Source organism: Poecilia reticulata, chromosome 3 (genome assembly GCF_904066995.2).
Source record: "Poecilia reticulata chromosome 3, P_reticulata-male-v2, whole genome shotgun sequence".
Lineage (NCBI taxonomy): Eukaryota > Metazoa > Chordata > Actinopteri > Cyprinodontiformes > Poeciliidae > Poecilia > Poecilia reticulata.
The window spans coordinates 3328196-3342437 of record NC_088832.1 but is presented as its reverse complement, the minus strand read 5'-3'; the positions used below and the strand labels follow the sequence as shown (position 1 = coordinate 3342437).

Sequence of the window (14242 nt, the reverse complement as noted above, 5' to 3'; positions counted from 1 at the left end):
GATATACAGTGCCTTGTGAAAATATTCAACCCCCTTGAACTTTTCAACCTTTTGCCACTTTTCAGACTTTAAACATAAAGATCTAAAATTTCTATTATTTTCTGAAGAATCATATGACCTTGGTTAGGGTAGAGGAAGATGGGTAGAGGAAATAACATTAAATTACAATAGAAAATAGTAACGCAAAGTGATTTTGTTAAGTAACTAGTCTGACTACTGGATTTGAAATAGCAACGCGTTAGATTACTGGTTACTGGAAAAAGTGGTCCGATGTCAGTCACTGACATAACTGGTGGCGGTGATACTGGAACTTCTGCATTCGCCATGAGGCCAGAGTGGTGCTGAGCTGCCACAGCCCTACGAGGTTGCTTGCAGATTTAACTATATATTATATTTTTTGGAGTAATGACAGTTAAAAGCAAACACTGACACTTTTATCCTTTATCACTCGAAATGATTCATCTTTTCAAACTGTAATAAAAAAAATCTACATTTATTATTTTTTTTCATTTTTACTGCATTTAACCTTTTCAACAACTTCACAAAGTTTTCCATATTTTTAATGTTTTATACCTTTTTGTCCAAACAAGTCCTCAGTTTTTTAAGGAGAAAATCCAAATTTTTAAAATATTTTTCAAAAATAAACAGCAAAATGCAATATTTTTGATGTGGAATATTTCAGCCTTGACCAAGCCAATGTTGATATTTATGCATTATTATTTTAGGAGTAATTACAGTTAATAAGCAAAAACTGCTATAGCACAAGCACAAATGTGCTATAGCATAAGCACAAGCTGTCTTCATTGCCCATCAGCTCTTTTCCTTCTTTGGTTCTCATCCATTTGCCTTTTATCAATGCAGTTCAACTTATTGGCAGAACAGGTTTTTGTATTCACCACGTACCAAAAGTTTAATTTGGAGTGTTACTTAGATCACCAATCTTTACTATCCCCCTCACTGTGCTGCAGTTGAGGATCCAGTTCCAATGTGGTTTTGCTGCTCTGTTTTTAAGTAAATTACTGAGTAAAATTTTTCACCCCCGTGTTATGGCTGAATTTCCGGGTCCCACAAGTGAGTGTTGTAATCAACATCAGAGAATGGTGACCAAAGGAAATACTGGAACCATAACAGGACTGAATGCTACACAAGTTGAATCAAATATTCATATTTGTGCTTATGTGTTTTCATTCTAACTGTAAAGAATATTTTAAAGTAAACCACTATGTTTTTATTTTACTATGGGTCTGTTTTATATAAAATGTTTAAATTTTCAGTTTTCTACTATTTTCTCACAAACCTTGTTGATGAAAGAAACAAATTCACTGTCTATAAATTCACTCCTTTGGATGTTTACCCTTTTTATTGCTTTTATAAATCCATCATCTTTATGAACAAAATTACAAAATAAAATTTGATTTCAAAGTGAAAAGAGCACAGAGTTTATGTGGATAGTTCTCAATCCAGATTGTACAGCGCCTTGCAAAAGTATTCAGCCCCTTTGAACTTTTCAACCTTTTGCCACCTTTTGCCCATGGTTTGGGCCTGCCTTTTTTCAGTAGGAACAGGGAAGATGGTTAAAATTGATGGGAAGATGGACTGAGCCAAATACAGAACCGTTCTGGAAGAAAATCTGTTGCAGTCTGCAAAAGACCTGAGACTGGGACAGAGATTTATCTTCCAATAAGACAATGATCCCAAACATAAAGCAAAATCTACAATGGAGCAGTTCACAAATAAACGTATCCAGGTGTTAGAATGGCCAAGTCAAAGTCCAGATCTGAATCCAATGGAGCACCTGTGGAAAAGAGCTGAAAACTGCTGTTCACAAGCGCTCTCCATCCAACCTCACTGAGCTCCAGCTGTTTTGCAAGGTTTCGCTGGGTTGCCTCTGTTTCTCATTTGAGCTTGTTTCGCTGTTTTTATGACAATTCGACAAGACCTTTAGTCCAAGCTAACTTCCGAGTGCTGCGGAGAAGCAACACCAAACTGCGAGGAAGCGCCGCTGTGAGACCCGACCCAAGCTATGCTAAAGAAGATCTCAATCCAAGGCTAGAGTCAGCCTCGCGTATCCTGAGGAGCTCAAGCCGGTGCTGATCCAAGTGAAGAAGAAGACTCCGATCATTGTCGACCATCCGTGTCGACAAAAGAAAGGTGGCGGTTGGGCTAACGGCTAACCGAAGCTAGCCTGTAAGCAGTGAAAGCTAACTATAAGCTAACTGGAAGCCGGTAAGCAGCGGAAATCTGGAAGGTAACTCGTAAGCAGTGGCTGGGAATTTGCATTGGAGACTAAATAAATAAAATAAAAAGTGAAATTGAAAGAGAATGGGACCCAGAAAGACTCAAGCTTCAGAGGATCTTGATGACATTAAGAAATCCCTGGATTTTCTCTCGGAGGAAGTGACAGCTATACGGCTGCATCAAAACAACATTTTGGACTTAGTGAAAGAAGTGAAGTCGTTGAGACTTTCTAATGAGGAAAAGGATAAACGAATCGCTGCATTGGAGAACCGAGTGGCCGATTTGGAGCAATACAGTAAGATAAATGATGTGATCATCACTGGACTTAGAGTTAAGCCCTGTTCGTATGCCAGCGCAGTGGCTGCACCTGGTACGGTTGGTGAACCATCGGTCGAAGTGCTCGACTCCACAGAGAAACAGGTGACTTCTTTCCTCCGGACCAAGGGGATAGAGGTGGACTGTGACACTGTGGAAGCATGCCACCCGCTTCCGAGAAGAGGAAAAGGTGATAAATCTGCCATCATCATGAGATTCACAAAGAGGAAATACAAGTTTGCTCTGTTAAAACAAGGCAGATTGCTGAAAGGATCTGATGTATTTATTAATGAGCACTTGACCAAGAAGAATGCTGATGTCGCCAGAAAGGCTCGGTTTCTGAGAAAACAAGGAAGGATCCAATCAACATGGACAACAAATTGTAAGGTTTTTGTTAAACTTAATGGAACTCCAGAGGAGGCAAAGGTTCTGGTTGTTCGGGACATCGCTGACCTGGATAAGTACAACTGGATGCTTTGCGTTATTTCTGGGATCTCAGGTGATTGCACATGACACTCAATCACCATGTGTCAGTTAAACAACATGTTGTCCTCAACATCTATGGACACAACATTAACACCTCTAACTAAAGCTGATTACCCGGAACTGAAAACTTTTGACTACACTGAATATAAGAGTCAGGACAAGGAAAAGAATTTGGACCCAGAAAACAACTTTTTCTATAACATTGGGAATAACTGTTGCTACTACTCGACTCAACAATACAATATAACAGTTAATGCAGACAATAAATTCTCCATAATACATTTCAACAGCAGAAACTTATATGCGAACTTTAACTACATCAAGGACTGTTTAAGCCAATTTAAACAACCTTTTAGTGTCATCACTATTTCTGAAACCTGGCTTACTTCTAACAAGGGAGCCGATTTTGAATTAGATGGTTATGAATTTAGTTATATTAATAGAGACGGAAAGATTGGTGGAGGAGTAGCTGTATATGTGGACAGCAGTTTTAGATATAAGCAAATTGAAAACATGACTAATGTGGTTAAAGATATTTTTGAATGTTTAACAGTTGAAATATATATGGAAAAAAATAAAAATGTAATTGTTATCTGTATATATAGGACTCCTGGTTCTAACATGAATCTCTTCACAGAATGGTTTGAGAAAACATACAGCTATAACTTCAAAGAACTACTTTATTTGTGGGGACTTTAATATTGATCTGCTGAATGTCAACAATCACAAATTGACTGAAGAGTTTATTAATACTACATGTAGTCTGAGCCTTTTCCCTCAAATTACGAGACCTAGCAGAATCACAGCCAATAGAGCTACATTAATAGATAACATATTTACAAATTTAATAGACAACACAATAAGTGGATTGTTAGTTCATGACACCAGTGATCATTTACCTGTTTTTGTTGTTTGTGATATCTGGCACATGAAAGTCAAGACTAAAAATAATCCAATTATTAAAAGATTAAGGACGAAAAAATCTATAAATGTATTTAAAGATGAATTATCTAAACAAAACTGGGAGAAAATTATAATTTTCTGAATATTTTTAAATCATTATATGAGAAAAATTGTCCGAATGTAGAGTCTATTTCTGCAAATAAATATTCTGAAACTCCATGGATCACAAAGGGATTGCAAAATGCCTGTAAAAAAAAAGAATAAGTTATATTGAGACTTCATAAGGCATAGATCCACTGGGGCAGAAAATAAATACAAGAAATATAAGAACAAATTGACTACTGTTTTACGATTAGCAAAACAAGATTATTATAGTAAACAGTTGGACAGAAATAAAAAAAATATTAAAGGTATCTGGAATATTTTAAACAGTGTTATTAGAAAAAACTCCAAACATGTTAGTTATCCACAATACTTTACAAACAATGGAGATAAACATTTAAATAACATGGAAGAGATAGTTCATAATTTTAATAAATACTTTGTAAGTGTGGGCCCTAAATTGGCTGAGGAAATCCTGCAGCACAGGACATGAAATACTAAATGATGTATTAGTTAGAAATCCAGATTCCATGTTTCTTACAGCAGCGGAGGAAAATGAGATCATAGATATAGTACATAAATGTGAAAATAAAAGGTCAACTGATTATGACGGCATCGATATGATAATAATTAAGAAGGTGATTGTGGAAATTATTCAACCGCTAACATATATCTGTAACCTGTCAATTCAAACAGGAATATTTCCACAAAAAATGAAAATTGCGAAAGTCATCCCACTATATAAATCTGGGAATAGACATGATTTCACAAATTACAGGCCTGTTTCATTACTTCCACAATTTTCCAAAATTGTGGAAAAAATATTTGTTGTTAGATTAGAAAGATTTATTAATAAACATCATCTACTGACTGAAAGTCAGTATGGATTTAGGCCACAAAGATCCACAGCGATGGCAGTTCTGCATTTAATAGAAGAGGTGACCAGTGCATTAGATAAAAAGAAACATGCTGTTGGGGTGTTTATTGATTTAAAAAAAGCATTTGATACAATTGATCATGACATACTCCTCAGAAAACTTGAGTGTTATGGTCTAAGAGGAGTAGTATTGCATTTGATGAAAAGTTATCTCAGCAATAGGCAACAATTTGTGCAGTTGGGTGATGTCCAGTCCTCATGCATGGACATTGTTTGTGGTGTTCCCCAGGGATCAGTATTGGGGCCAAAATCGTTTATTTTGTATATAAATGATATATGTAAGGTCTCCAAGAGACTTAACTTTGTACTATTCGCTGATGATACAAACATATTTGGTACGGGTGAAAATTTACGACAGTTGTTGCTTGAAATGAATCTAGAGTTATATAAACTGAAAGAGTGGTTTAAAATTAACAAATTGTTGCTAAATTTAGATAAAACAAAGTTTATGTTGTTCGGTAAGTGTAAAGAGAAGAGTGATTTACAAATAAAAATTGATAATATGACTGTGGAGAGAGTGACTGAAATCTGGTTTTTGGGAGTACTGATTCAAAATAAGATCTGTTGGAAACCTCACATAAAATATGTCCAATCTAAGATTGTAAGAAGTATTGCAGTTCTTTCTAATGCTAGAAAATATTTAAACTCCTCTGCCCTATATATTATGTACTGTTCACTTATCTTACCATATCTATGTTACTGTGTGGAAATTTGGGGCAACACTTACAGAACGTCACTTCAATCATTATGCACATTACAGAAAAGAGCCATCCGTTTAGTTCATAACGCTGATTTTTATTGTCATACCCACAATCTATTCATAGATTCTTATTCACTGAAACTCACTGACTTGGTAGAGTTTCAAACTGCATAGATTATGTTTAAAGTCAGAAACAAAATATTGCCAGAAAATATTCAAAAATTATTTTCTGATAGAGTGGGAGGATATGACTATAGAGAAAACCTCAATTTCAGAACTTTGAAGGCTCGAACAACAATGAAAATAATGTGCATTTCTGGTGTTGGTGTGAAGATCTGGAATAAACTCTCTAAAGAGCTGAAGCAAAGTCCAAGCATGAGATATTTTAAGAAAGGTCTCAAAATAGCTGTTATTCAAAGGTACAAGGAAGAACAAGGGGGAAAATCCTGGCTGGGAATTAAAACTAAGTATGATTTCATCAAGTGGGTGCAGGTCTGTGCAGGTGTGGGTAAATGTATAAAGGTATGTAAATAGTTGTGTATTTTGTATATAAGCAGATGGGTGTGTATATGGGTGTATGTATGTATGTGTGTATAGGTGTATGTATATGTGAATATGTATAAGAGAAAACATACACACATACACATTTGTATGTGTACAAATGTGTATGTGTGTATGCAGTACTTTCATTTGGCTGAGGAAATATTACTACAATTATTATTTCATTTTGTCAGGAAGGATATTGGAAACTGAAAATAATGTGATAAATTACAGCTGGAAAAGGGGTATGATTATATAAGTTATACTTCTTCATACTACTTTTCAGACTCATAATCACCGATGTGATGTGTCTTCTAGAAATGTATTATGTACTTTGTGTTTGTTCTACACTGTCGGTGAAAAGTTTGTCTGAAATAAATTACTAAATTACAAATTACAATTATAAGAATGGGCAAGAATTTCAGTCTCTCCATGTGCAAAACTGATGGAGACAAAACCAAGCGACTTGCAGCTGTAATTGCACCAAAAGGTGGTGCTACAAAGTATTAACGCAAGGTGGGCGAATAATATTACACAAGGAGGAAATATTAGTTTTTTATTTGTTAAAAAAGTTTAAAATATCCAATAAATGTTGTTTCACCTAACGATTTTGTCCCGCTTGTTATTGATTCTTCACAAAATAATAATTTTAGATCTTTATGTTTGAAGCCTGAAAAGTGGCAAAAGGTTGAAATGTTCAAGGGGGCCGAATACTTTCACAAGGCACTGTATATCTGGACACTGCAATTTCACTCCATTCTTCTTGGCAAAATCTTTCATGGTTTGTGGGAATTGGAGGTGAGCAGCCATTTTCCCAATATAAATTCTCTATTACCAGTTTAGACTCTGACTTATCCACTAAGTCAAAGACAAAAACAACACATTGTAGTCTACAAACGTTTTCTGTGTAGCTTACCTGGATCTCTCAGTAGAAGGGTGAATACTTTCCAGGCACTGTATTATCAACACTGACTCTCCTGACATTGTTACTTATTGCAGTGTTTCCCAGCCCTGCTCCCCAAGGCACACTGCCCTGCAAGTTCTAGATATCTCTGTGCTTTAATACTCTTGATTTAGTTGATTGTAGTTCAGCAATTGCCTGTTAATCTGACTTCAAATGAAATCAGCTGGGCTGAAGCAAGGAAACGTCTAAAACATGCAGGACAGTTTGCCTTGAGGACCAGGGTTGTGAAACACTGACATATTGCTTGGTAGGAATCAAATTTACTTTTGGAGAAAAAAAAATCCTATTTTTTTGTGTAATTGATACAGGCATGGCAACAATAAATGGCAACTTTTCTTCTGGTGGCTTGTCTCATGGCTCAGGTAATACAGCGGAGGCGCTGAGCCAAGCCTACTCAGGTATTCAGCAGTATGCAGCTGCTGCCCTACCCAACTTCTATAATCAGAGCCTGCTATCCCAGCAAAACGTGTCAGCTGCTGGAAGCCAAAAGGAAGGTGAGTTTAATCAACTAGGAGTTGAAAACAGAATAATAGAATTGTAGAGTTGTTGGTGATGGGTGCAGGTAGTCATTTAACATAGGAATTTAGCATAAACTAAACTCTTGGTACTGATGATACATTTTTAGACAAACCGGTGAGAGAGAGAGAGAGAGAGAGAGAGAGAGAGAGAGAGAGAGAGAGAGAGAGAGAGAGAGAGAGAGAGAGAGAGAGAGAAGATGCAATTGACAGAAGACAAATACATCAGCACACCACATGTTGCTGATGTATGTTGGTAAGCGGGTTATAAATGTGAATGGCTGGGTTTAAAACATGCAGAAGATGTTGAGGTTGTCAGCTAGTCAGGGCATTGTGGGAGTCATCACAACTATGATGGGGTGGCGGCGTGTTCTGTAGGGAGTGATACTGTTCAAGATCTCTGAAGTTACTACAGGGTAATTCGCTTAGAACCTGTTTAGTTTTTTGCTGCAGAGTTTGTGAAAACACTTTGGACATTGCAGACATATCTGACAATTGTCCGACAAAAATCTTAAAATTGTTGGAAATGTTGACTGACTTGCTTCTCCTCTAACCTTGCAAATATATTTAGTGGAAATGGTAAAAAGTATCGCACTGTACTGTGTGACAAATGTATTTGAGATGAAAAAATTTATATTGCACATGTCTGAGAATGAAAGTCTGCAGTACCCAGCTGGCATTGAACATTCAGACAACACCCCCTAAATGTTGCCTTGAAACTTAGGGGAACAATGATGTTAGATGGATATCAAAATTTAATGCCATTAAATGTCCAGCGGATGTTGTCTGCAGACATTCTACCAATGGGGGCTGAATAACATCTATGGACGGTCACCAAATGCTAGACATTCGCTGAACGTCCACAGCAAACAACCACTGGACATTTAGTTGTGTTTTTATTTGACGTCATCAAATACAAAACAGTGAATGTCATTTGTAAAAATTCATTCAAAAATTCATTGAATGATTGCAGACAGTTGGCTAACATCAGAGTGTCCTGTATTAATGGCATTAATACTTCAGTTTTGATATTATGTCAGGTCTTGCAATGTTAATCAGCTGCTCCCTGCTGTACACCTCCCTGTTGCTATGGTTATGCATCATAGCAAAGTAACACAAGTATAAAGTGTAAGTATAAGAAGTACTGGCAATCCAAAACAATAAGGAACAAATGTTAGAAAACAGAAAAAAATCTTAATGAAAGTATCAGAGCTACTCCAATGTGCTGCCACCCTAAGCAGCACAATTCAAGAACAAATGGGACAATAACCATCAAGGCCTTTAAAAGTCTTTTCAAGAACCTTCCTATTGGTTCTAAAATGTACAAGTAGGCAATGCAGTGACTTTAAAATTTTTTAAAGTCACTGCAATGCCTACTTGTACATTTTGTTGATATGATATTTCTCTGAGATTCTTTTAATTTTATGCCAGATATAACAGAAGACACACTTTCCAAAAAATTGCACTTTATTTACACTTTAGGTTTTGTGAACTTTACCCAGGGTAAGAACTGGCGCCAGTCGGATGGATTAGTGGAGGTGAGACATCTGAGGGTGAAGTCTGCTTCTCTATTCATTCCTTCAGTTTGCCCATTTGATTGGGGATGATAATCTGAATTGAGTGTGACTTTGACATCAATGACAGAACAGAACTGTTTCCAAACTTGGGAGACAAACTGGGGACCACAGTCTGACAGGAGTTCTTGTGAGATGCCATCCTGGGAGTATCTGCTTTGTCAAATTGAAGGCCTGAGAAGGAGTGTATTCCCTGAGGAGGCTGAGATCTTTACACATCTGTGGAAAGCTGCTGGGGTGGCTTTATCACCCTGTTGTTTTTTAATGCTTTCTTTATAGTGTTAAAGCACTTTATACTTAAAGTTGATGATGATGATGATGATGCACTGTAGTGTGCTGGGGCGGAAGAATTTCCAAGGCAGACCTTTCCAGGTTGGAGAAACAAATTAAGTAGGCTGGCTCAGTGGTTGGTACGAGGCTGGACTCTCTAGCAACAGTAGCAGAGAGGAGAACATAGCAGAAACTCCAGGCTATTATGGACAATGCCAGCCACCTTCTTCAGTCTGTCATCAGCAGCCAGGAAAGCAGGTTCAGTGGGAGACTGAACTTCTTCTAAAGTGCAGGACCGACAGGCTGAGGAACTCCTTTGTCCCTCATGTATTTATGGTGTCCAACTTCTCAGTGGGAAGAGGGTGAACAGGAATACAACAGAAACAGATGGTTTGTAAGATTGGTGGGTTTAATGGTTTTTTTTATGTATATGTAAGAGTTCTGTATGGGAGATGGAGACGACAATTTCCCTGAGGGGGAAAAACTCAAAGCTGTCTATCATCTGCCCATTATATGAAATAAACTGAAATGTGCATCTTATCTTTGTCTAATAATTAAAATGTGATTGTTTACATGAAACAAGAGCAAGAAAAAGTAAATACAGACGAAATATGTAAGGACACCAATATTTTTAATGGTATTGTGGATTGCGATTCCTGTTTATTTTGACAAATGCTCTTTTTGTTCTGTAGGCCCAGAGGGAGCAAACCTTTTCATTTATCACCTGCCTCAGGAGTTTGGAGACCAGGATCTGCTGCAGATGTTTTTACCTTTTGGAAACGTGATCTCAGCAAAGATTTTCATTGACAAACAGACCAACCTTAGCAAATGTTTTGGTGAGTCTATGTAAACTCCTAATTGCATAACAAATTGCATGTTTTCCTGTGGAAGCGCCCATCTTGAAGAAGCTGTGCCTGTGGTGTCATTTTGGAGTTACATTGTAAAGGTAAATATTCACAAAATTACAAAATGCATGTTAACTTCTGAATTAAAAGAAAATGACTAGAGCCAGAGCCTCATCTGGGCTCTCAGCCAGATGAGCTCATTATACAAGCTACTTTTTCCACATTTGTTAAAGCTGTCTCCATGTTGTGATAGTTTGCTAAAAAGATAATCTGTGAAAAGATCAATCTTCTCCACCTCATCCTTGAGCTGCTACTGCTGTCTAAAGAAATGCACCATTCTGACCAAAAAACAACCAATCAGAACCAGGAGGAGGGTCTTAGCGCTGTCAATCAACCTCCTTCACTTACTGCTAAGTGTGCTAATGGAAGATTTGATCAAGATTGTTTGAATTTCTGAGTAATAAATAAATAGTTTTTGTTGTGTAATTGTAAAAAGAGTAGAGAGACAGGAAAAATCCACATAGATTGAACAAAGTCTACGTGGATTTTACCTTTTACACTGGAGCATGGAGGAGGGGTTATGCTGGTATTGGGACTATAGATGCTGCTGTCTGACTCATCTGTTAAGTGTGGTAAGAGGTACAGGTACAAATAAAATATATCAATATGTTGTTAAATTCTTTCCTTCATTCATTACATATTAGTGAACCGGAGGCAAACAGTAGTCTGTAGCTAAGCTAATTATGCTACATGGTTGACAGTCTTATAGTCTACCCACCTCTCTTGGAGAAAAACTGGGCTATAATTTGACGTTCTTGTCTTTTTTCTCTCTTTCTTTTTGAAACCCTGACTTTATATTTTTCCTTGGCAGCATAGTAACTGCCGCAGTCATTCTTGTCTTGTACTGACTGCTGCTGAACACCGTCACCGTCAAACGCTAAGCAGGAAGGAAGCATTTCATGCAGATCCAGGGGGAGTTCAGTGCAAATGTGGATGTGTGCTTTTTGGTCTGGGAGTGGTAACATTTCGTTTTTACTGCTAAAAAGTTTTATAAAACTCTATGATTAATTTTGTAATTAACAGGGCGCCCAATTTTTTTCTATTTCTATAAGAAAAAAAAAATTGTGAGAGGGTCCCTGTCAGTTAGGGGCCCTTGGAATTGTCCTAACCTCTCCCCCCCTATCCACCTTATCCACCTCATGGGGCCTTCCTAGGCCCCATGAGGCTTTGTGCCATTTATGGGCGCGACTTCCGCTGCTAACCGGAACCACCATTTGTTTAAATGTTAACAACTCGCTAACCGGCTTCCCACAGAGGCTTTAGGTCTAAAACATGTGGGAACTCCAGCTATCACAGCTTGCATGTGGCAATATTGTTTTACCGCTACCTACAGCTAATGCGGAGAGGGATGGCGACTTGAAGCAATGGTCATAAATAACCTGCATTAGCAAAATACTTCACTGACTCCATTGCTTCAGATGCAGTTTTCTTCCCTTGGCTTTCTATCCACACAATGAAACAAGAACACATAAAGCACTTTGGGTTCTCTCTCCAAGTTTAGAATTTTTAGCCAAATTCTTTTTGTGTCCTTATCTGTCAGTAGGCAATGAAAACTACCACTTTTGGTTTGGGAGCATGTTCAAGACACACCTGTTGCTGCCACAAACTACACTTGGTCTGATTATTAAAGTACAGCCACGGACAGTACAACAATTACCCGAGCTCCGAAAGGGCAGACACTTTCCAGTGGAAAGTTGCTCTCTATGACAGGTTAATGTGTGATTCAGTTTGGTTCTAGTCCAGTGGGGAGATTCTCCGTATTATGGTCAGGAGCGCAGCAACTACGGTCATTTCTCCACTGATTTGCAGCGACACTCAGCAACGGAGAACCTCGAGAATCTGGTTGTGATGGACTAAATGAGCCCAGATATTTTATTTTGTCTTATGTTTCTGGCACAAACATTATGATAAGGACTCAGATTGTGAATTTTATTATTTTTAAAATTCAAACAAAAAATAAAATTCACATCACACCAAGCTAATATGGTGTAGTTCTGGTGTTTTATACTGTTTGCGCAGTAACCAGAGAAGCAGATCTCTGACCAGCTTCTCTGCTTTTCTCTTTATTACTGTCACTTGTTCAGAGAAACGAGCTGTTAGCATTGCTGCTAAGTCACGATCATTACGTTACAAAACTTAACGATCGTGTTCCTGTCGCTCCCCATGATTAAACTCCTCTTTACTGTGCAGCTCTCTGATAGCAGACGGCATAACCGTAAACAAGATTTACTAAATATTGTGTTATAACTGAAAAGAGAGATGTAACTTCTATCACAAATATAGATTAGCAAAAAACCCTACAAAGTACAATGAAATACTGCTACTTCCGGTGGGCGCCGGAAGTAAGACCCATAATCGTTTCCCCAGTAAGCCCCCAAGGAATAAGGTGGATATGGTGCCCCTGATCATAGCTACCATATGGGCAGTAATCAAAGGGAAAACCTCCTTAAATAATTTTTTTTCTGGGAATGGGTCCAATATGCAAGTTGAAGGTTTAGAACAGAGGTGCTCAAACTTTTTGAGACCAAACCAAGATCTACTTTTTCTCTCACTAGCCAGCTGAGAACTACCACAGGACACAAAGATATAAAAATTGTAAAATAAACTACACTGCTCAAAAAAATAAAGGGAACACTTAAACAACACAATATAACTCCAAGTAAATCAAACTTCTGTGAAATCAAACTGTCCACTTAGGAAGCAACACTGATTGACAATCAGTTTCCCCTGCTGTTGTGCAAATGGAAAAGACAACAGATGGAAATTATTGGCAATTAGCAAGACACACTCAATAAAGGAGTGGTTCTGCAGGTGGGGACCACAGACCACTTCTCAGTACCTATGCTGTCTGGCTGATGTTTTGGTCAGTTTTGAATGTTGGTGGTGCTTTCACATTCGTGGTAGCATGAGACGGACTCTACGACCCACACAAGTGGCTCAGGTAGTGCAGCTCATCCAGGATGGCACATCAATGCGAGCTGTGGCAAGAAGGTTTGCTGTGTCTGTCAGCATAGTGTCCAGAGGCTGGAGGCGCTACCAGGAGACAGGCCAGTACACCAGGAGACGTGGAGGAGGCCGTAGGAGGGCAACAACCCAGCAGCAGGACCGCTACCTCCGCCTTTGTGCAAGAAGGAACAGGAGGAGCACTGCCAGAGCCCTGCAAAATGACCTCCAGCAGGCCACAAATGTGCATGTGTCTGCACAAACGGTTAGAAACCGACTCCATGAGGATGGTATGAGGGCCCGACGTCCATAGATGGGGGTTGTGCTCACAGCCCAACACCGTGCAGGACGCTTGGCATTTGCCAGAGAACACCAGGATTGGCAAATTCGCCACTGGCGCCTTGTGCTCTTCACAGATGAAAGCAGGTTCAGATTTAGCACATGTGACAGACGTGACAGAGTCTGGAGACGCCGTGGAGAGCGGTCTGCTGCCTGCAACATCCTTCAGCATGACCGGTTTGGCAGTGGGTCAGTAATGGTGTGGGGTGGCATTTCTTTGGAGGGCCGCACAGCCCTCCATGTGCTCACCAGAGGTAGTCTGACTGCCATTAGGTACCGAGATGAGATCCTCAGACCCCTTGTGAGACCATATGCTGGTGCGGTTGGCTCTGGGTTCCTCCTAATGCAGGACAATGCTAGACCTCATGTGGCTGGAGTGTGTCAGCAGTTCCTGCAAGATGAAGGCATTGAAGCTATGGACTGGCCCGCCCGTTCCCCAGACCTGAATCTGATTGAGCACATCTGGGACATCATGTCTCGCTCCATCCACCAACGTCACGTTGCACCACAG

General features: G+C 38.8%; 1 protein-coding gene across 4 annotated transcripts in view; it reads left to right on the top strand.

Moving 5' to 3' along the window:
• Positions 1-14242, top strand: part of celf1 (cugbp, Elav-like family member 1) — a 144876-nt gene that overhangs the window by 104575 nt on the left and 26059 nt on the right. For 2 of the 4 annotated variants that reach the window (XM_008405051.3, XM_008405054.3), the window contains exons 10-11: positions 7494-7679; positions 10237-10380. In XM_008405051.3, the coding sequence (XP_008403273.1) occupies positions 7494-7679; positions 10237-10380 (330 nt within the window). The remainder of the gene's footprint in view (positions 1-7493; positions 7680-10236; positions 10381-14242) is intronic. The other 2 variants (XM_081604924.1, XM_081604925.1) reach the window with 2 other exon arrangements.